The sequence below is a fragment of the Acinonyx jubatus genome, chromosome D2, assembly GCF_027475565.1.
Source record: "Acinonyx jubatus isolate Ajub_Pintada_27869175 chromosome D2, VMU_Ajub_asm_v1.0, whole genome shotgun sequence".
Taxonomy (NCBI): Eukaryota; Metazoa; Chordata; class Mammalia; order Carnivora; family Felidae; genus Acinonyx; species Acinonyx jubatus.
In genome coordinates, this window is record NC_069393.1 from 6,177,190 (window position 1) to 6,199,822 (window position 22,633).

At 45.1% G+C, this 22,633-nt stretch overlaps 1 protein-coding gene across 6 annotated transcripts in view; it reads right to left on the minus strand.

The window, feature by feature from the left end:
- Positions 1 to 1,386: 1,386 nt before the first annotated feature.
- GNG4 (G protein subunit gamma 4) overlaps positions 1,387 to 22,633 on the minus strand; it is a 65,072-nt gene continuing 43,825 nt past the window's right edge. For 5 of the 6 annotated variants that reach the window (XM_027046931.2, XM_053207189.1, XM_027046930.2 and 2 more), the window contains one exon: positions 1,387 to 1,800. In XM_027046931.2, the coding sequence (XP_026902732.1) occupies positions 1,672 to 1,800 (129 nt within the window). In that variant the 3' untranslated portion in view covers positions 1,387 to 1,671. Of the gene's footprint in view, positions 1,801 to 7,258; positions 8,762 to 22,633 lie in introns of those variants that run through there. The other variant, XM_053207188.1, reaches the window with a different exon arrangement.

Below are 22,633 nucleotides of genomic sequence, written 5' to 3' on the forward strand. Positions count from 1 at the left end.
AGCCATTTGCAAGGTGGCAAGTTATTAACTGATCTGAAATTATATTTGGCTTTTTGTGGGCAATTTTACAGTGTTCCTCCGGCCGAACCGGGGCCTCGTTGAAGCCCTGCTTTCCTGCCACTATTACATTGCGGCATTTAGTAATTTATTTAAATGATACATCAGAGCTTCCATCCATGGAGCACCTCTCCGTGCCCTCCCAGACAGAAAGGCAGGAGGAGCAATGACCGTTATCCCTGATTAGCAGGTCAGAACCTTCCAGGCACACAGCGGCTTGCCCCGCATCACACAGCCAGCTGCTGTCAGCGCCAGGGAGGGAGGCAGTTTCTACACAAGAGGAACCTCACAAACTTGGACAAGGAGCTCTCTATCCCCATGGTTTATTCTCCTCTGTCATTTTTGTTTCAGGCGGGGTCTGCAAGTTTGACTCAGAAAAACCAAGAGCCGTCCGGCCTGTCGCTGGAGCATCCGCATATCTATCATCGTCCGTAAGCTACGTGCACCCACATGCCTCCTCCTGGCAAAGATGGGGGGACAGGTGTTGCTGCAGAGCGGGCCCGGCGAAGGTGCCGCACAGCCTGTGGTACAGGCGCTCTGCAGGCCTGTTTACCCGCAGACGGGTGGAGCCGAAAGGCAGCGTGGCTCGGGGGGTTCAGGGAGCCCTGGGGCCAGGCTCAAGCCCCGGTGTTCCTGCTTACTAACGATCGCCTTGGGGAAAGCACAGAATCTGTCCGCGCCTCCGTCTTCCTCTCTGTAAAACAGACATGCCCTCGTGGCGTTTTACAGATTGCCGGAGGACGGAATAAGTGAATACGTGTCAACGCTCAGATCAGCGGACAGCGCGTTAGTGAGCTGTTGTCCCTGCGGATCACTGTGCTGGGCCACCCTGGTGAAACTCCGCGGGGCCCCGTGCAGCCCGTGTTAGAACGACTGAGGAGGAGCCAGAAAAGGGGAGCAGAAAGGGGTGGCCCATGGAGAGGGGAGCCGGTGCCCCTGGCTGGCCCAGCTGGGGCACATTGACAGTTAAGCTTTGCTGCAATATTCACCCGGTGTCCACATTCGTAGGAGGCCCACCTCCCAAGTGGCCCGTGATAATCAGGGGGAAATGGGGACCTGCGTCCCCATCGGGGTTCGGGCCACACGGTCCCAGTGAGACACATATTAGGGAAACCCTTTGATGCTGTGGGTCATTTCCTTCCTAACAGGAGGACGGAAAAGCAGGGAACATAGAGCTGGTGGATGAAAAGAGAGGAACATTTACCCATGTGTTCTCGTTGGTCAAACTGCTCTCATTCGATAGTGAATTATTTGTGAAGGGGGGATTGCCAAGTACGGTTTTTCTTTTCAATAAATTATCTTATTCAATGAATACTGTAGTATTGAATGTACAATGTATTAGCTCGATGTATTTAAATACGGGAGTTGGTGTTTAGAAAGAAACGCAACCCTTAAACCCATACTTATTTGTTATTTGTTACAAAAACGTCGATTTTCTTTGCCGATGACGCAAATAACACGAGAAGGGCAAGAAGTAGTGAAATCGAACGCAGAGAAGAAAACCGATGAAGAGAGGCCGGGGACGGGGGTGACTGGAGCCTCTAACGCTAAGAACATGCGGGCTCTACCGGGGAGCTTCCTGATGCACAAGGAGACGCTTCATAACGAACGGAGTCAGAGAATGGTACAAAAGAACTTCTTCTCTCGGAAGGGGTTTTCTGACGCAGGCACTGGTATGATGAGAGGGTCTTCGCGTACGTGGGCTTCGCAGTAGGCCAGGAGGTCCGCAGCTGCCTGGGAGACCTGCGGGGGACACAGCACAGGTGTCGGTTAGGGGCCAGCTCCCGAGGGTCCGGTGCAGAGGCGGCCGGGTGGACCAGCCCAAGGACAGGCCGTTCCCGATCCGGAGAGACGGGGTCTGTGCAAACCCAGAGGAGACCGGGTTTCAAATGTGCCTTTGGGGAAAGGGATGTGGCCCGGGGATGGCGGGTCAACCTCCAGAGAGGAGGGAGGAGCCAGCAGGGAAGGTCCAGACATCACTGTTCTGTTCTCCACTGCGTGATGAGTGGAGTCCCCAGGCCGCTAGCTTCTCATTACTCTGCTAGTCCACTTCTAGGCGGGTAAAGCCGAGTGCTGGCCCTGGGCAGGCCAGTGGGATTGTATTCAGTATTATTATTGTGAATTGTTTGATTTCAATTCCCCTCTCATGACCACGTAGTGAGTCACTTCATACTCAACACATGTTATTAGCATATTTTGTATCACACACATAAGTTATGTACTCTAAGTGCACTTTTCTTGTTTATTTATTTTTGAGAGAGAGAGAGAGAGCGGGAGAGCACGAGTGGGGGAGGGGTAGGTAGAGAGAGAGACAGACACAGAGAGACAGAGAGCAAGAGCATCCCAAGCAGGCCCCATGCATTCAGTGCAGAGCCAGACACGGGGCTCGAACTTATGAACCGTGAGATCACGACCTGAGCCAAAATCAAGACGCAGGATGCTTAACTGACTGAGCCACCCAGGTGCCCCTCTAAGCACACATTTTATTTTATCTTATTATCTTTTTATATATAATTTATTGTCAAATTGGTTTCCATACAACACCCAGTGCTCATCCCCACAGGTGCCCTCCTCAATGCCCATCACCCACTTTCCCCTCTCCCCCACCCCCCATCAACCCCCAGTTTGTTCTCAGTATTTAAGAGTCTGTTATGGTTTGCCTCCTTCCCTCTCTGTAACTTTTTTTTTCCCCCTACTCACCACCCCCCCGTCTTCTGTTAAGTTTCTCAAGATCCACATATGAGTGAAAACATATAATATCTGTCTTTCTCTGCCTGACTTATTTCACTTACTGTAATACCCTCCAGTTCCATCCACGTTGCTGCAAATGGCCAGATTTCATTCTTTCTCATTGCCAAGTAGTATTCCATTGTGTATATAAACCACATCTTCTTTATCCGTTCGTCAGTTGATGGACATTTAGGCTCTTTCCATCATTTGGCTATTGTTGAAAGTGCTGCTATAAACATTGGGGTACAAATGCCCCTATGCATCAGCACTCCTGTGTCCCTTGGGTAAATTCCTAGCAGTTCTAAGCACACATTTTAACTCACAGCGGCCACTCCCCTGTGCAGGGAGTTGCTGTTGACCAGAATGCTCCCTGTCCTCCGTTCCTTCCACTCTTACCCGAAGCCCTGCTGACACGAGGCAGTTGTGCACTGAACTATCCCCCTCGTTCAAGCCCAGGGGTTTTCGAGGACGAGACAAGTGGGAGGCGGCAGAGGGCTGAGATGCACTGGCTAACAGGAAGATGAAGTTCCCAGCTCATTTCACCCAAGGTCTGGGTCACGTGCTGGGCAGATGAACGGCCTGTGCATTAATGCCTCCTGCCAATTACGTGGTTCCGCCCGCAAGTGCTTATTATGGGCTACAGGCAGGGTAAGTATACAGCAGGCAGATGAGGTCGTTTCTGTACATTCAAGGTCTTAATCTTCCGTAGAATGTTAAAAACATTCCACAAATGAGTGAAAAAAATGTTTTAGAGCCTCCAGCGTATACAAGCCACATACATTCCCTACGGATTTTTAAAACTGACCTAGCTTCCAAATTTTTCCAGAAATTCTTCTTCTTTTTAAAAAACTGTTTATCTATTTTGAGAGAGACAGCGCAAGCAGGGGAGGGGCAGAGAGAGAGGGAGAGGATCCCAAGCAGGCTCCACGATGTCAGCACAGAGCCCAGTGCAGGGCTTGAACTCATGGAACGTGAGATCATGACCTGAGCTGAGATCGAGAGTAAGATGCTTAACCGACAGAGCCAACCTGGTGTCCCTTCAGTAATATTCTTAAAGCCACTTCACAGATGAGAAAACTGAGGCACAAGAGTTAAAAAAACGTGCCCAAGTTCCCTTGGAGAGAAAGCCAGAATTTTTTTTAATATTTATTCATTTTTTGAGAGAGAGACACACACACACACAGATCATGAGTGGGGGAGGGGCAGAGAGCGAGGAAGACACAGAATTGGAAGCAGGCTCCAGGCTCTGACGCAGGGCTTGAACTCCCAAACCTTGAGATCACGACCTGAGCCGAAGTCAGACACTTAACTGACTGACTGAGCCAGCCAGGTGCCCCGAGAAAGCCAGAATTTGAAGCTAAGCTGTCTGGCCACAGAATTTTTATGCCACAGCAGCCCCCTGATTGATAATCAAACTGTAACTGCCAAGTGGACTGGAATGTTCCACTGGGCCAGCACACTCTCCCTGGAGACCAGCTATCTGGGAACCCACATGACCAAACAATTTATTTGCTTTGCTTCAGCATCTTCTCTATGAAACCTTGCCCCAGCTCCTGTGGGTTGAGCACTCCTACTCACTTTGGTTTGTGCTGCCTCATTTGAATCGATGTATGCTCAAACAAACGCTTGAAAACCTTGACCATGCCTCCATTTACCTTTTAACGACACGATCCAGCTGGCCTGAAGCTAGCCTGCTAAATTATAATCACAGCCTCCTTCCCCTGGATCATACTTGTTCAGATGTTTGTCAACATCCTTCCTGGGCAAATGTGAATAGTCGAATTTCCAGAAAGCGACCGCAAGGGGGCGCCTCGCTGGGGGCTGCTGCATAGTTAACCAGTCTATCTGTCCAAGGCATTGGGGGAAGGGGCCCCACACATGTAACTTTGGAGGTACCAGCTTCCAGTTATAAACGAGTCCCAGGGATGAAAAGTACAGCACAGAGAATACAAATAATATTTTAATAACACTGTATGGTGACAGATGATAATAACACTTATTGTGGTATTTTGTAATGTATAGAATTGTCGAATCCGTTCCATACCTGAAACTGATCTAACATTGTACGTCACCTATAGTTCAGTTAAAAAAATGAGGCTTTGTAGGACAGCTGGGTGAGGGAGAGATGGGGCTGGGCCGTGTTCCCGTCTCCTATCATTTTATCTGCTGCCACACAGCTCCTTGTCTACACCACCCTGACAACTAAGTTGTTTATGTCTGGCCTTGCTAGTTTTAAGCAGATCTAATCTAGGGATTTTTCTATCACCTCTAAAGGTGATATTGCACTTATTCCACAATGTTCCTTTCAGGAAAACAGGCTGTTCTTCGATTGCCTCCTTTTGCTGCTGTTGTTTTAGGATCACAAATGCACTTGCTGAGTTATAACTACACTCCTCCGGACGGCAGAGTCCTGTCTGGGCATCTGCACAACAGGAATGAATATGGAATGTAGCCTGTATTGGAGCTAAGTAGTAAGCGCCCACTTTAGACCAGATGTGTGGATCTGGGTTGGTTCCATGTAATATTAATATCCTAGAAGCCCTCGTTTTGTTGAAACAACACTCTAAGAGAATGTTACAAGGGAAGAATCAAGGGAGGTTTCTACCTCAGCCATCAGCCCCTGTATTTCACACAGTGTCCAATGTTCCTTTATTCCTATATAAACAAAGTATTTGGATAACCCTTGAGTTTGTTATGGGATGTCTGGAAAGATAAACATACGTAATGAGCGTCTTAATGAGCCTTACACGTGAAAGGTGACATCCTGACACACAGCTTAATATCTAGGCATTAATTAACCCCAACCTGCTCATTAGGTTGAGCGGGAGGGTTTTCTTAATCAGTCCTAGGTTGATTTTTATAGCTGAAAGTTTCCTTCAACGCATATCAAGTATGGGCTGCAGCCATTGCCAAATTGCATAAAACATCTGCCATCTTTGAAACAAAAAAACCCAAATGATTTGCTTTCAAAGAGAAAATTTTATTTGGGTTGGAAATTGAAAAGTCCCTTGCTGTTTATGCTTTCTCGTCAAGCCTCATGTCTGCTTTACCTAAAGTCCTCTATTATGAAATGCCCACAGCATCTCTGCCTCCTTCGTACCAAACTGTTATAAGACAACAGATGTTGAAAAGAATCGGCAGCCTGGGAACAACTGTGGAATTTTACCATTGCATTTCAGAGTAAAAGAGGTGATTAAAACAGCCCAAGTTAGCACATAATCCTGTTAGTTGCACTATAATTACAAGCTTCAATGATGGGAGAAAATGTTGCAATTACTATAGTCAAATTCTTCGACAAGACAGATGACATAATTACCATTCTGCCTGTGACACCCACTGCATTTATCCTTTGCATCCAAAGCGGAGCACTCACACCTAGTTCTCAGCAGTCCTGGTCTATTTAACAATACTACTTGGAATCAATTTCAAGCCTCTTTGACTGGCTCTGCCTGTTCCTCCCTCCACCCCAAGGAAACAAAGCAGGATTAATTGTCGAGGGCACAGCCAGGTTGCAGCCCCCATGGAGCAACAGTATCTTTGACAAGGTCAAACTTGGTGCACACTCCCAATAGAAGAAATCATGTGCCTGTTTTCCCTAGTGGAACCCTTGGGACATTCTATACCTCACCTCTAAAGTCTGAACAAACACCGCAGGGTGAATCCTTGTGAATCTCGTCTTTCTTCTAATGTTGGGAAGTATTTGGGATCAACACACCGGTTCCCAAGCACACACTCAAGAAATTTCCATATTATGATGCTGTGAAGGGAATGTCTGTGTCCTCCCCCACCCCAGTCCAAACGTGGAAGCCTCAATCTCAATGTAATTGTATTTAGAGGTGGGGCCTCTGGGAGGTAATTAGGTCATGAGGGTTGAACCCTTGTGAAGGGGATTAGCACCCTTATAAGAAGAGACATGAGAGAGATCTCTCTCCATCTGCCATGTAAAGTCACAGCATGGAGGTGGCCATCTATAAACCAGGGAGAGAACTCCCACCAGAACCTGACCATGCAGGCAGCCTGATCTCGGACTTCCCAGCTTGCAGAGCAGTGAGAAATGAATTTCTTTGTTTAAGCCACTGGGTCTATGGTGCTTTGTTATAGCAGCATGAGCTGACTAACGTATTTGGCTTCCAGTGGCTTGTGTTGATCCATTTCATTATAGGCAACACTATCGCTGGGTCCTAGGCCACAGATATAGCAGCTAGTTGGGGATGGGTAAGGGTATACCTGGAGGATACCAGAGGGAGTAGAAGATGTATGTGTGAACACATGAATAATATAACAGAGAGGCCCTCTCTGAATTCTGAAGTCCAATGTTCATAATATTGGATTAGCTGCTGTTTACTATTATCAGCATAAAGCTGTTTTTTTTTTCCTCCACATGAAAAGTTGACTGTATATTGAGAGGTAAATCCAAGATGCTTGAATGAGAGTTTTATTTTATTTTTAAAAATCTTTAATGTTTATTCAGTTTTGAGAGGGAGAGAGAGAGACAGAGCATGAGCAGGGGAAGGGCAGAGAGAAAGGGAGACACAGTATCTGAAGAAGGTTCCAGGCTCTAGGCTCTGAGCTGTCAGCACAGAGCCGGATGCGGGGCTTGAACTCCCGAGCCGTGAGATCACGACCTGAGCCAAAGTTGGACGCCTAACTGACTGAGCCACCCGGGCGCCCCTTGAAAGAGGTTGGTACACGTCCTATATGACTCCGACTACCTCTCAGTTTTGACATATCCCGATTTTCCAGAAAGGAAACCATAAATCAACCATTTTGTGAGTTCACCACAAGAGTAATTTATTTGGTGATGGGAACCAGTGAGTCACTGAAGAGGTTTCTGTGACTTACTCAGAGGTGAAAGACGAATGTAACAAGTAGATTCTAGGCTCTAGGGATTCTAGAAAGCCAGTGGCATCTCTTCTAGAAAAAGGACTGGGTTGTGAGTCAAGAAACGACCTCTCTGACGGAGCTGCGCTCTGCACTAATGAGCTGTGTCATTCTGGGCAAGACAAACACCCTGGCACTCAGTTTTCACTCCTGTAAATGGGGATAGCATTACCTGCTGGCTTGTGACTCAGTGACAGAATGGATGCTGTTATACGCACAGTGGGCTCTTACTTCATTGGTCATCTGGCTACTTTCTGGGAGGGCACTGAGAAGCAGACATGAGAAGGTTTCTCCAAAATTGTTGGGGCGATTTGATACCCACAGTGCCCCGACCCTGAATCCTCTCCAACAGGAAGAGTCTTTTGTCTTTTTCAAAAGACACCTTTTGCCTTCTTGTTCTACTATTTAATGTTCTTCTCTTTGTTTTAAGTCAAAGATTTTCCTCCCTTGTTCTGATGGCTGTTCTAGAGTTGCTCATTCACACCCCCCTCTCTTTGAATTGATTTCTAAATCTGATGGTAGAAAGTTACCGTGTAAGGCAGTCTGGGGGAGATCCGTGGACGTGTCTGGGAGAGGAGGAGACAGCAAAGGAAAGGCTCACAGCTGAATTGTTAAACTAGCAGAAAGTGGGGCAACGGAGGGGCACCACCAGGGTTCAGACGAGGCACACGGGAAAGGCAAAATTGGTAAGCACTGCCTTGACTTCTGGCTGGGTCATAGGGCATCATTTATATTTATTTTCTTTTAGAAATGTCATTCTTTCAACCTTCACATCATTTATCATCTTAATCATATCCCTTCCCAGGACTTTCTCTGGACCCTGTGAATCAGCTATCAGTGACCTATCAGAACACGATGGGCTCCCTGATTTTGCTCTTTTTCCATTTCCCACAGGGAACACTGTGATATTTGAGCCCCGCTCATCTTCTGTTTTAACAATGACTGGCTTTCGCTTTAGAATTTTCTCTTTTGGCTGTGGATAACTCAGCCGTATGTGTTTTATCTTGGGGAAAAAATGGAACCATAAAGAACACATTTTGTTCTTTTAAAAGAACTCACAAACCAGCAGCACTGTCATGACTCCTAGGAAATTCTAGAAAAAAAAAAAATAAGGGTAAGACATGTGAAAGACGTGGGGCGCCTGGGTGGCTCAGTCGGTTAAGGGTCTGGCTTCAACTCATCACGATCCCGCAGTCAGTGAGTTCGAGCCCCACGTCGGGCTCTGGGCTGACAGCTCAGAGCCTGGAGCCTGCTTCGGATTCTGTGTCACCCTCTCTTTCTGCCCCTCCCCAGCTCACGCTCTCTCTCAAAAATAAAGAAGCTTAAAAAAAAAAAAAAAGACATGTGAAATACTTACCTGTTAGAAGGACTATGAGGAAAAACTCTGGCTCAAATACAAATGTGGAGCAAGAGCCAAAAAGGCTGATTGCCCAACGGAAATGTCTCAGCAAGCCTGGACACTTACTTACTATTCGGTTCTACTAAATAGCTCTGGATTATCCACGCTGATGGGAGAAATCAGTAGAAAAGATAACCACAGCCTAATTTACACTTCAATTTGGAATATCATTTATAATTTTTATGCAGTGTGTTTACATGAAAATATGGCCCTATTTTGCATTTGGCTATTGGTGCCTAAGGGAATAAGGAGGAAGATACAGATTGTATACAAAATGAACAGCATGCATGCAATAACATTTGTTTAATTTAATTTACAGGAGTAAAAAGCAACCTCCTGGGTCAACACATAAGTTGCTTACGTTGATGGTGTGGTGGAGAGGACCTACGCGGAAAGAACAGAAAGGGTCTCCCTTTCCATTTACGGTCACTATGTGGTCACCTCCCATGGCACCCTCTGCCCCCTTCACATAGCATCATACCAAACCAATGGTAATAAATTCAGAGGAGGGAGTGTGTAACTGGGTCCTGGGGGTGTGGTAGCATCTCTGTGGAAGGGGTGATTCCTACCAAGAAATTTAATTTTGAAACCGCTTTATTATCTTTACAATAATAATCCTTATTTGCTCGTAAAATAACCCCCAAAAGTTCAAAGCTGGGAGCAAAAGTCAACCGCCACTTGGTGACAGCGCTCTGGTGAACATCTTTTTAGGTATCTTACTGTTCAGCCTTCACATGCAATTTCAGATGCTGTTCTGTAACATGCTATTTGTCACTCCGTACACACAGATGTCTGTCGTTGTTTATAATTAGAGTATAGTGTAGCATTGTCTCTATGTAACTTACTTAACCAGTCCCTACTGATGGACAGTCAAAAATTATAATTTGTTGACACTGTACATAGTGCTCTGATGAAATTCTTACTTCCCATCATTATTTGCGAGATTGTCTCTGGGTAAATTCCTAGAAGGGAGAATACTGGGTCAAGATAGACACAACGAACATTTTGATACATATTCCAAACTATCCTTCTGGAAGAGTGTTATCACTTTCCCCTCGACCATCGAAAGCCTCTGACTTCTTTGCTTCACAGCTGATGGATGACAATGGATTTCATCAAAGATTAAAAACATCGACAGTCTTACAATAATCAAGATATGGAAGCAACCCGAGTGTCCATCGATAGACAAGGGGATAAGGAAGATGTGGTATAGATAAGTATAGATACATACAAATGGCATATTGCTCAGCCAAATAAAAGGATGAGATCGTGCCATTTGTGACAACATGGATGGACTTAGCGGGCATTATGCTAAGAGAACTAAGTCAGTCTAAAAAAAGATGAACACCACAAGATTTCACTCCTATGTGGAACCTAAGTACACAAAAGAATAAACAAACAAAAACAATCACACCTATAAATATAAAGAACAAACTGATGGGTTACCAGAGGGGGAGGGGGGCAAAATGGGTGAAGGGAAGTGGGAAATATAGGCTTCCGGTTATGGAATGAATAAGTCCAGGGAATAAAAGGCATGGGGGAGGGAACATAGTTAATGATACTGTAACAGTACTGTGTGGTGACAGATGGTAGCTACATTTGTGTGAAATGACATCACATATAGAGAAACTGAGTCACCGTTTTGTACACCTGAAAGTAATGTAATATTGTGTGTTAACTATACCAAAAACAAAACAAAACAAAACAAAACCAGTCTGGGTCTCAGCGTTGCTTGTTTGTTTTTGAGTAGATCTCAGTGTTGTTTCGAGCGTAATTCTTATATTATTTAAGGAGGTAAATGTCTCTTCCTGTATTTGACCATGTTTATATTTCTCTATTTTAAACCACCCATTGGTGTTGTTCGTACAATTAAAGAAACAGAGGATATTTTATTTTCTTACTGACTTTCCAGAGAAATTTCAGAGAGGTTTAGAGAAATTAACCCTTTATTACTCAGGTAGCAGATGTTTTTCTTATTTTGTGAATTGGGGGTTTTTACCATCTCAAATTTTAAAAAATAAGGTCCAAGTTTCTAATTTATGGGGTGCCTGGGCGGCTCAGTTGGTTAAACATCCAACTCTTGGTTTTGGCTATGGTCATGATCTCATGGCTTCACGGGTTCGCACCCCACGTTGGGCTCTGTGTCGATAGCACAGAGCCTGCTTGGGATTCTCCCTCTCCCTCTCTCTGCCCTTCACCCACTCACGTTCGCTCTCTCAAAAATAAATAAATAAACTTAAAAGAAACCACTTTTACTTTAGGAACCACTTTTGTGGTATGTTTGGCCTTCTCAGATGTTTATAAAAGCATTTGCTCCTATTTTCCTAGTACTTTGTTATATATTTTTTTTAAAGTTTTTAAATGTTTATTTACTTTTGAGAGAGAAAGAGACAGAGACAGAGCATGAATAGGGGAGGGGCAGAGAGAGGAAGACACAGAATCCGAAGCAGGCTCCAGGCTCTGAGCTGTCAGCACAGAGCTGGACGCGGGGCTCGACCTCATGAACTACAAGATCATGACCTGAGCCAAAGTCGGACGCTCAACCAACAGAGCCACGCAGGCCCCCCTATATTTGTTATATTTAAATGTTTGATCAAAGTTAAGGAACGAATTGTGTCTAGTGAAATTCATATTTTGAAGCCATCAACCCTAATACGACTATTTGGAGATAAGTTCTTCAGGGACCTAATTAAGGTTATATGAGGTCATAACGGGGGGGGTCCCTAATCTGATAGGACTGGGTCTGTTTAAAACAATAACAGACACCAGAAAGTTCTCTCTTCCCCTGAGCACAGAGGGAAGGCCATGTGAAGACACAATGCGAAGGCAGCTGTCTGCAAGTTAAGGACAGAGGCCTTGACATCAACCCTACTGGCAGCTTGATCTTGGACTTTGAACCTTCAGAACCGTGAGAAGATAAATTTCTGTTGTTGAAGCCACACAGTCTGTGGTATTGATTTGAGATACCATCTGGATCCTTTTCCAAATTCCCAGTACACTTGGATCTATTTAGGACTTCCTATTATGTTCTGTTGATCTATCTAATCATAAATCTTTAAGTGTTCTGATTTTAAAATAAATTCTAATACCTGGCAGGAAAATTCTACGTATGTTCCTCCTTGCACGTATATACTTAAAAAATATTCCTGGATGCTCTCACCATTTATTCATCTAATTGAACTTTAGAATAGTTTTCAGTTTGCTTCCTCCAAAAACAGAAATAGAATTTTGATTAGATTTGTGTTGAATTTATGTTAATTTACAGAGAACAGACATTTCTACAATACAGACTCTGCCCGTTCAAGAACAAGAACACTTTCCTTTAATCAAATTGTCTTACCTTCCTGTTTTCGAGTCTTATGCCCTTTTATGTTTTGAGTGCTTGTTAAAAATATATATGTCTTACGGATTTACGTATGGCATTCTCAAAATCAATTTCGCTAAGAGATAGTTTATTTTTATTTATTTATTTTTTAAAGTTTATTTATTTTGAGAGAGAGAACAAGCAGGGGAGGGGCAGAGGGAGAGAGGGACAGAGGATCTGAAGAGGGCTCTATGCTGACCACAGAGAGCCTGACGTGGGGCTCAAACTCATGAACCACAAGATCACAACCTGAGCTTAAATTGGACACTTAACCTACGGAGCCACCCAGGTGCCCCAAGAGACAGTCTGAAAAGGTTCCTGAGGCTGACATTTATTTCATACTATGGCCACCGCTTTATGGCCCTATGGTCAAAGAATGTGGTATAACCATTTTTACTTTTTAGAATGTAGTGGTGCTTAGAGTAAAGTGTTCTCAATGTTTTCTGGATAAAGATCTACACCCTATCATCTATCTGTCTACCTATCTATCAGATCAACCTAATTAATTTTATTATTAATATATGATTACCTCTCTTTTGTCTAATCGATCCGCCATGGACTAGGAAAGACACACTATACTCTTACACAACTTGTTCGTCTTTCTTGACATTTCTTCAAATTTTGCTTTGTATATTTTTGATATAATTGGATCGTATGGTAAGACTATGTTTAGCTTTGTAAGAAACTGCCTTCTAAAGTGGCTGTCCTCTTTTGCATTACCATCCATATCCTTGTCAGCATTTGTTACTGTCATTTTTCTAAATTTTACTCATTCTAATAGTTGTGTAATGGTATACCAATGTTATTTTAATTTGTCGTTCTCTAGTGACACATGATATGGAGCATTTTTTCAGATGTGCCTTTGCCATCTGTATATCTTCTTTGGTGAGGTGTGTGTTCAGATCTTTGGTCTTTTTTCTTTTTTTCAACGGGGTGGTTTGTTTTCTCACTGTTGAGTTTTAAGAGGTCTTTGTATATTTTGAATACCAGTCCTTTATCAGATATGTGTTCTGCAAAGATTTTCTCCCAGTCTGTGGCTTGTCTTCTCATCCTTTCCACAGAGTCTTTGACAGAGAAGCTCTTAATTTGAATGATGTGCATCTCAGCAATTCTTTCTTTTGTGGATTTTGCTTTTGGTGTTATAGCTAGAAACGAATTGCCAGACCCAAGGTCATCTAGATTTTCTCCTGTGCTGTCCTTTAGAAGTTTTCTAGTTCTGCTTTCAGTTTGGGTCTATGATTGATTTTGAGCTCATTTTTGTGAAAGGTGTAAGGTCTGTGTCTTGATTTAGTATTTTCCATGGGGTTGTCTAGTTATTCCAGCAGCATTTGTTGAAGAAACTATCCTTTCTCCATTGTATTGCTTTTGCCTTTTTAGAGATCAGTTGACTATATTTATGTGAGCCTGTTTCTGGCCTGTCTATTCAGTTTCACTGATCCATTTGTCTATTCTTTTGTTGATATCACATTGTCTTGATCGCTGCAGCTTTATAGTAGGTCTTGAAATTGGGTAGTGTCAGCCTTCCATCTTTCTCTTCTCTCTGTCTCTTTTTAATGTTTATTTATTTATTTTGAGCAAGACAGATAGAGCATGAGTGGGGGAGGGGTAGAGAAAAAGGGAAACAGAGAATCCCAAGCAGGCTCTGTGCTGACAGCAGGGCTTGGACCCACAAACCACGAGATCATGACCTGAGCCGTAATTAAGAGTAAGATGCTCAGCCAACTGAGCCACCCAGGTGCCCCTCTTCTCTTTCAATATCGTGTTGGCTATTCTGTTTTATTATTATTATTTTTTAATTTAAAGTTTATTTACTTATTTTTGAGAGAGAGCGAGCATGGGAGCAGGGGAGGGACAGAGAGAGAGAGACGGAGAGAGATAATCCCAAGTAGGCTCCATGCTATCAGTGCAGAGCCCAACATGGGGCTTGAACTCCTGAACCTTGAGATCCTGACCTGAGCCAAAATCAAGACTTGGATGCTCAACCAACTGAGCCACTCAGATGCCCCTCCATATAAACTTTAGAATCAGCTTATCAGTATCAAAAAGCCAACTTGCTGGGATTTTGACTGGGATCTACAGATTAAGTTGGGAAGAACCAGCATCTTAACAATATTGATCCTCCTATCTATGAACATGGAATATCTTCATTTATTTAGATTTTCTTTGATCTCTTTCATAGGTTTTGCAGTTTTTCCTCATGTATATCTTGTACATATTGTAACCAGTGGTTACAAACGATTGACCTGAAATGGTGAAGGGGAGTGGACTAAACCTGAAGTGATAGCTGTAGACCCTGAAATCAACTGCGTCAAAGTCGATTGGGAGAAAAGTTGTGAGCAACGTGGCTGCTGATACAGGAAAGAGGGTGGGTGCTATTCCTATTAGAGTTGGAGTTGTGACAGTTTCAAGTAATGCACAGCATAATAGCTCTGGAGAAATTTGGAGAAAGTGGACTATTCAGCTGAAGCAGCTTAGTCTCCAATAACACTCAACTCAAGTGATATTAATGTAATACAATCTAGTAAACCAAACCCCATTGGTAACCTGGGCTTGAGAAGATGGTTTGTTTTCTAGGTAGAACTGTGTGGTCAAACTAACAGCAAGATTCTGTTAAACGTTAGAATGCCCAAAGCACCATCTAATGAAAAATACACAACATGACTAGAATAACCTCGAAGGTTGGGAGTAGAGAAAAGAACAACCACAATGGGTGGGTGTAAGTTCTTCATCAGATTATGTTTGCTCATGATCGACCTATGTTAGGGTCTAACTTTTGGAATGAAAGGTAGTGTTGAAGTAAGTAGACTCTCAGGTCATTCCTATGGAAGAAGTTCACCCTCTGCCTCACTGGTGACGTTCACACGATAAGACATCTAGTGTTCTTTTGGCTGCTGCTGCTGATGTTTATATAGTCTATGAACTGACATAGGTGGGCAGAGATCTCTTTAATCATTTGGTACGAATGGAGTAAAAATGTTTTCTGATGCCCAAATCTGAAGTCTATAAAGAGTAAAAATTGAAAAGAGTGACCCTATCACATTAATATCCAGCAGAATTCCAAGACTGAATATTGACCTAGAAACCATAACCTGGTAAAGACTTTGTATACCAGTGATGGATTCTTTTCTTTTTTAATGTTTATTTATCTTTGACAGAGAGAGAGAGAGAGAGAGAGAGAGAGAGAGCGAGCCAGGGAGGGACAGAGGGAGAAAGGGACAGAGGATCTGAAGCAGGCTCTGCACTGACAGCTGTTCTAAATAGATTAAATCCATCCTTCAGCGTGGAGGAGGTCCCCTCCTCCTGATCCGACTCCTGATTTCGGCTCACGTGGTGATATCATGGTTTGTGGGACCGAGCCCCACATTGGCCTCCACACTCACAGTGCAGAGCCTGCTGGGGATTCTCTCTCTCTGTCCATCCCCCACCTGCTCTCACTCTCTCTCTCTCTCATAATAAATAAATAAACTGAAAAAAATTAAAAACACAAACCCATGCTTATATAGTCAGCTAATCTATGACAAAGGAGGCAAGAACATACAATGGCGAAAACACAATTTCTTCAACAAATGGTGCCAGGAAATCTGGACAGCTACACGCAAAAGAATGAAACAGGTCACTTTGTTACAGTATACATAAAAATAAACTCAAAATGGATTAAAGCCCTAAACGTGAAAACGAAACCATAAAACTCCTGGAAGAAAACACTGGCAGTAATTTCTTTGGCATCAGCCATAGAAACATTGTTCGAGATAGGTCTTCTAAGGCAAGAGAAACAAAAAGCAAAATTAAACTAAAAGGCACTCTACTAAATGGGAGAAGATATTTGCAAATGATTTACCTGATAAGGGATTAGTATCCAAAATATATAAAGAACTTGTACAACTCAACACCAAAAAACAAATAACCCAATTAAAAAATGGGCAGAGGACCTAACTAGACATTTCTCCAAAGAAGACATCCAGATGGCCAACAGACACATGAAAAGATGCTTAACATCACTCATCATCAGGGAAATGGGAATTAAAACCACAGTGAGATGTCACACTTCACACCTGTGACAGTGGCTAGCATCAAAGTGTTGGTGAGGATGTGGAGAAAAAAGAACCCTCACGCACGCCGTAGCCACTGTGGAAAACGGTACGGAGGCTCCTCAAAAAGTTAAAAATAGAAATACCATATGATCCAGCAATTTCATCACTGGGTATTTACCCCAAGAAAACAAAACACTAATTTGAAAAGATATATGCACCCTTATACTTACAGCAGCATTATTTATAATAGTCAAGATAGGGAAGCAGCCAAGTTTCCATTGATGAATGAAGTTTCCATTGATGATGAAGAAGATACGGTATTTACGTACAATGGAATATTACCCAGCCCCCCCCCACACACAATGAAATTTTGCCATTTGCAACAACATCAGTGGACCTTATTGATGGTATAATCAATAAGACCTTGATGGTATAATCAATAAGAAGGTAAGCATCACAACAGAAAATGTGCTCTTAAAGTGGAGCGGACAGCCACATGTAAAAAAATGAAACTGGACAGTTATTTCATAACATCCATAAAAATTAACTCAAAATGGAGTAAAGATTTGAATATGAGATTTAAAGAAAATTCTTTGGGGGCGCCTGGCTGGCTCAGTCTGTAGAGCGTGTGACTCTTAATCTCGGGGTTGTAAATTCGACCCCACGTTGGGTGTAGAGATTACTTAGAAATGAAATACTTAGATCTTGCGGTTTGTGAGATTGAACCCCGCGTGGGTGCAGAGCCTGCTTGGGATTCTCTCTCTCCCTCTATCTCTGTCCCTTCCTCTCTCACTCACTCTCTCTTTCTCTCAAAATAAATAACTTAAAAAAATGGAAATAAAATCTTCAAAAAATTTTGTTTGAAACAGAAATGTATTCCCAGAGTAGTGTGCAAAAGCATAAACTGAGGCTACTTGGAGGCTTCCCTCCCCTCCTCCACTGACTCCCTAGCTCTCTGAATGTGGCAGGGGCGGGGGGGGGGGGGCGGGATGCAGATGAAGGGAATATGTAGCCACAATCAAAATGGTCTGGCTCAAAGAATGGCCTGGTGCTAGGAGAGTCTGGGGAACAGACTTCATTGCTGGTAAGATTTTAAACTGGTACCACTTTTCTTTTTATTTTTTAATGTTCATTTATTTATTTATTTATTTATTTATTTTGAGAGACAGAGAGAGAACTTGAATGTAGGGTGGGGCAGAGAGAGAGAAAGAAGGAGCAGGGGAGGGGCAGGGAGAGAGGAGAGAGAGAGAGAGAGAGAGAGGGAGAGAGAGAGAGGGAGAATCCCACCCAAGCAGGCTCTGAGCTGTCAGCTTGGAGCCTGGCATGGGGCTCGATCCCATGAACCACGAGATCATGACCTGAGCTGAAATCAAGGGTTGGAAACTCAACCCACTGGGCCACTCAGGGGCTCCTAAACTGGTACCACTTTTCATGGGGAAATCTGATATGGATTCAAACACTTTAGAATAGAACATATCCTTTGACTGAGCAATTTCAGCCCATAGGAATTTATCCTAAAGAGACAATGAAACATGTGCAAATTTTATCTACCAGTGTGGTTGCTGCAGTGTTGTTTAAAAAGAAATACTGCAAAATTGGAAATAAGGGAAATGTCCAAGGATAGGAGACCAGTTAAATAAATGATTGTACATCAGGTGAGGAAGAGAAGAGACTGTAAAATATGACATTTTAGGAGAGTATCTACTGACCTGGATGTATCATCACAATATACTGTTTGGTGATAAACCAGGTTGCAAAAGGTAACAATGCAATTTTATAAAAAGAAAACTAGGCCAACAGGTAGATGGAAGAATATGGAAATGTAGTGGTTATAAATTATTCACATTTTCTTCCTTATACTTTTATCTTCCAAAACTCTCGCAAGTAAATGAATACCATTTTCATGAACAGTAAAATGCTGTTCTTTTCGAAATAGGAACTACGGCCTCCCGCACAGGCCACTTACATCTACTTTCTCACAGTCTCGCTGATATGGAGAAGGACTGTCATCACCTGTCATGATATACTCTCTCTTCTTCCATGTCAATAACCTCCCACACTAATCTACTCCTGCTGTCATCTTTTGGACCGTTCATCAACCGACAACGTTCTCGCTGCCCTGTTTTTAGTCATCTACGGAACGCAAGTTGACATAAAACCCGTTGATCTGTCAGCAATCTGCACATCAAGCTTGTGTTGACAAAATTAATCTCAGTCTAATGACAGCCCCCTTAGGGATGGTGAGTACATCCCATCGCTCTTAAAATCATCTGCCACAGGCCTTAGGACAAATAAGGGAGAGACAGACAGACAGACAGACAATTGAGCATATCGTCACTCGGCAAGGCTGTCAGCTGTTTCCTCCTGGTCCCGTTGGAGAGTTAGGTTTGCTAAAGGGTGTCGTCTACCTCCAGATCCCACCAAGTCACAGCCCCTGGCAATTCCTTTTCCCCCCGGGACCAGGGAAATCAAAGCACCCTCAGCAGTGCCCAGTGGAGACACAGCTTCCACAAGCCTTCCTAGGAGCCTGTGACCCAGCCTGCTCAGGACCTCTGTATTTTCCCCATGGGACAACACCTTCTCCCCAGCTGCTCTTCTCTCGGGCTGACCGGCCAGCTCCAGAGACCACTTTCTCCACTTAAACCTTTTATGCTTTGCTCAGCTTGTATCTGCCACAACTGTTCGACAAATTCTCACTGTTTGGTGACCAATGTCATTTATGTACCTTCCTGGTAGAATTTTGTATAGCGTAAGCCTCTAACGGGTGAGCGAAAGACTAAGGCTATGGGGTATTCTTTTCCTTAGGACCAAAACAGTCTCCAGGATGTCATCTGAACGTGTCCTTTACTTCTTTTGTAGGATCCCGAGTATTATTTTCCAAGACTTTCGCTTTTGGGGAGGCAAAAAGCTATGCTGGATCTTCTGCGTTGAATCTTCTTTGCTCTTGTGATACATGGGGAATATTAGTAGCTGATACAGGTTCTCAAAGACAGCACCCATGTTTGTTGAGAGATGCCCTGATGAGCTCCTAGGTCGGACAGAGAAGAATCCCATGGATGCTGGGAAGCAGGGCTGAGTTGGGGGAGGAACTCAATAAACATTAAATGAAGGTAGACAGGGCGCTGAGGTGGTGGGGAGGGGGTCTCTGAACCCAACTGTGTGAGGGCCTGAGGTCCGGCTGTGGCCTTTATAAAGCGTCCCTCCTATGTCCCCTGCATCATTTAGGACAAAGCCGACACCCGCACAAGTGCTCTTATGCAGGTGATGTTTTTAGGGGACAAACAGGACTTCAAGACCATAGTGGGTATTTTGGCTGCATTTTTCCGCCATGAACTGCCCAGACCTGAGTTCACGCTATTACTTTTTCTTACCTTTGCAACCCAAACAGCTGCTTAATGCAGTTACTTTCTGTTCTCTCCTCTCCTTTATTCTCATGAACTGCGAGCGCGCCTTCCTCTCCTTCCACATAAGACACTCCCCCAAACACGGTAAAACCACACAGCCCAGAGGTGGGCTCCACGGTTGCCTATGTGCCTTGGCAGCCGTGTCCTTTCCTGCTTCGTGCCCGACACCTGCCCGAGCTCGCCCTGTCCTCCGGTCGTCATCGGAGGCTTCCACCTGGGGGCCAGCTCTGTGGGATGGCAGTCGCAATGATTTCCCAGTCGCATGGCAGTCGTATGAAGCCTTCAGAGGTTTCCCTCCAGCGTGTTCTTTCCTCTCTCCAGGGCCCCATGAAAGGCACTGCCCAGTCACCTCTTCCGCGTTCTCCCCACACACTCAGCCTGTCCTTTCCTCCTTCACGTGGACCTGGAATTCCTGTCCCTTTCTGTATGAGTTCAGCGAATTCTATGACCTGCTCATCTGCTTACCTGGGGCTTCCCTCTGTCATTTACCATCCAGGCTCCCCTTTTCCTTCCCCCCTCCTGCAGTGACCCCTCGTCCATTCTAGAAAGGCCACTTCTTCTCCCTGGTGACTCTCTTCCTCTTTCCTCCCTCCTCAAAGCCCTTATCGAGGTCAGTTCGGAGTGTCCTTGATGGCTTCTCTTTCTCTCCAGATTCCGTCTTTATTGTCTGGCTAATTGATAACAATACGCACCTCATTTTGCCAGGACTTGCGTTAACTAGATTTTTCCCCAAAGCCATGCTGTGTTCAGAAGCAAGGGGGGGTCTAGTGCTTAAAACCACGTGTGAAGGGGTGCCTGGGTGGCTCAGTCGGTTAGGCGAACAGCTTCAGCTCAGGTCATGATCTTGGTTTGTGAGTTCGAGCCCTGCATCGGGCTCTATGCTGACAGCTCAGAGCCCACTTTAGATCCTCTGTCCTCCCCTCTCTCTGCCCCTCCCCTGCTTGTTCTTTGTCAAAAAATAAACTTAAAAAAAAAAAACCAGTTAAAAGGGTACATGTTATGTGTATCTTACTACATTAAAAAAATAAATGTTGGGGCACCTGGGTGGCTCAGTCGGTTGAGCATCCGACTTCGGCTCAGGTCATGATCTCACGGTCCATGGGTTCAAGCCCCGCATCGGGCTCTGTGCTGACAGCTCAGAGCCTGGAGCCTGCTTCGGATTCTGTGTCTCCCTCTCTCTCTGCCCTTCCCCCGTTCATGCTCTGTCTCTCTCTGTCTCAAAAATAAATAAACGTTAAAAAAATAATAAATGTTGAAGGTTTTATGAGCAAGAAAACACACGTGGTTGCACAGCAGGGATGTGGTTCTTCGGGGCCACCTCTCCCCTCAGGAAGCCCTGCATCATCTCCTCAATGACACAACTCTGCCACCTCTGAAGCAAATCTGACGCGGCTCTTGGTGGCCACCCGCCTGGAGTTACCACAGAGTCTGAAGATGCCCTCCAGGAAGCTCCCTTCTGGGATCCGGGACATTTCCACAGCGTCGTCACCCCAGGAGCCGGACGACCTGCCCCCCTGAACACCATCTAACAGACTTGACTTTGAGTTGGCTTATGGTTTCTCTTCATTCTTTCAGAGACTGCACATGGGTCTTCAGTGAGACCCTTCGTGGTGGGGACATCTGGTGACTGTCGCAAGTGAGGATCTGTTATTACAGAATTTGTCTTCCTTGCCGGGGTCGGACTCCCCGGCGTGGCCACCGTCCCGTTGCCCAAACCGGTGCCTGTGGTCTTTCCGGTCTCTGGCCACGGAGCTCTGCAGTTGGGTTATAACGTCTTGCTCCCTGGTGTCTCCTATTTCGACTGCCTGACTTCCGCACCCAATTCTTGGGTGTCTGCTTCTCCTTTGCTGCTTCTCCTTTGCCTCCACCTTTGCTCTTTGCTCCACGCTGCACCTGCTTCTGCAGCTCCGGCTGCCCCCTGGCCTCTGACGACCGCCTCTGCTGCTGACAGGTCAGTTCACCTCCCGGCCCAGGCTTCCCACTCACTCGGCTGTGTGATCCGCGCCTGCGGACCCAGCACCCCCGAGCTGCCCAAAGCGGCCTTCCCGGCACAACCCGCAGCTCTCTGCCAAGTGCGGCCGCTGGAAATGAGCGCCGGTTAGCTCCCTTCTCGGGTATCCCCTCAGAACCAGCTCCCAGCCCCGCAAAGGCCTCTCTGAGCGATAGGACGGGGCCATCATTCCGCTCGTGTTTGTATCCCCGCACCACGCCTCGTGCAGAGCAGGTATTCAGGCACGTTTATCAGAAGAGCGAGGCTCACCAACACCCCCCCCCCCCTCCTCTCAGCAAATGTCTGTCCCTGCGGAACACTCACTGTCTGCGGCGCTCATTGTCACATCCATCTCTACACTGGCGGGGCTCTCCCTCCTTTCCGGTGGTTTGTTTTCTCGCTCCCTCCTCTAGCCTAGACTTTAAGGGGCGATGCCTCATCTGTAGCTGAATGTGCACGGCGGGGCGCCTGGGTGGCTCAGTAGGTTGAGCGTCCGACTTCGGCTCAGGTCACGATCTCACGCTTCACGAGCTCGAGCCCTGCGTCAGGCTCTGTGCTGACAGCCCAGAGCCTGGAGCCTGCTTCCGATTCTGTGTCTCCCTCTCTCTCTGCCCCTCCCTCACCTTTCCCCCACTCGCACTCTGTCTGTCTTTCAAAAATAAATAAACGTTTAAAAAAAAAAAGAATGTGCAAGGTGGCCCATAATACTGGTCCACTTATGCCAATTTGCATCACGCTGGACTCCCTCCCCTTGTCTTCTATCATTACGTCACTTTC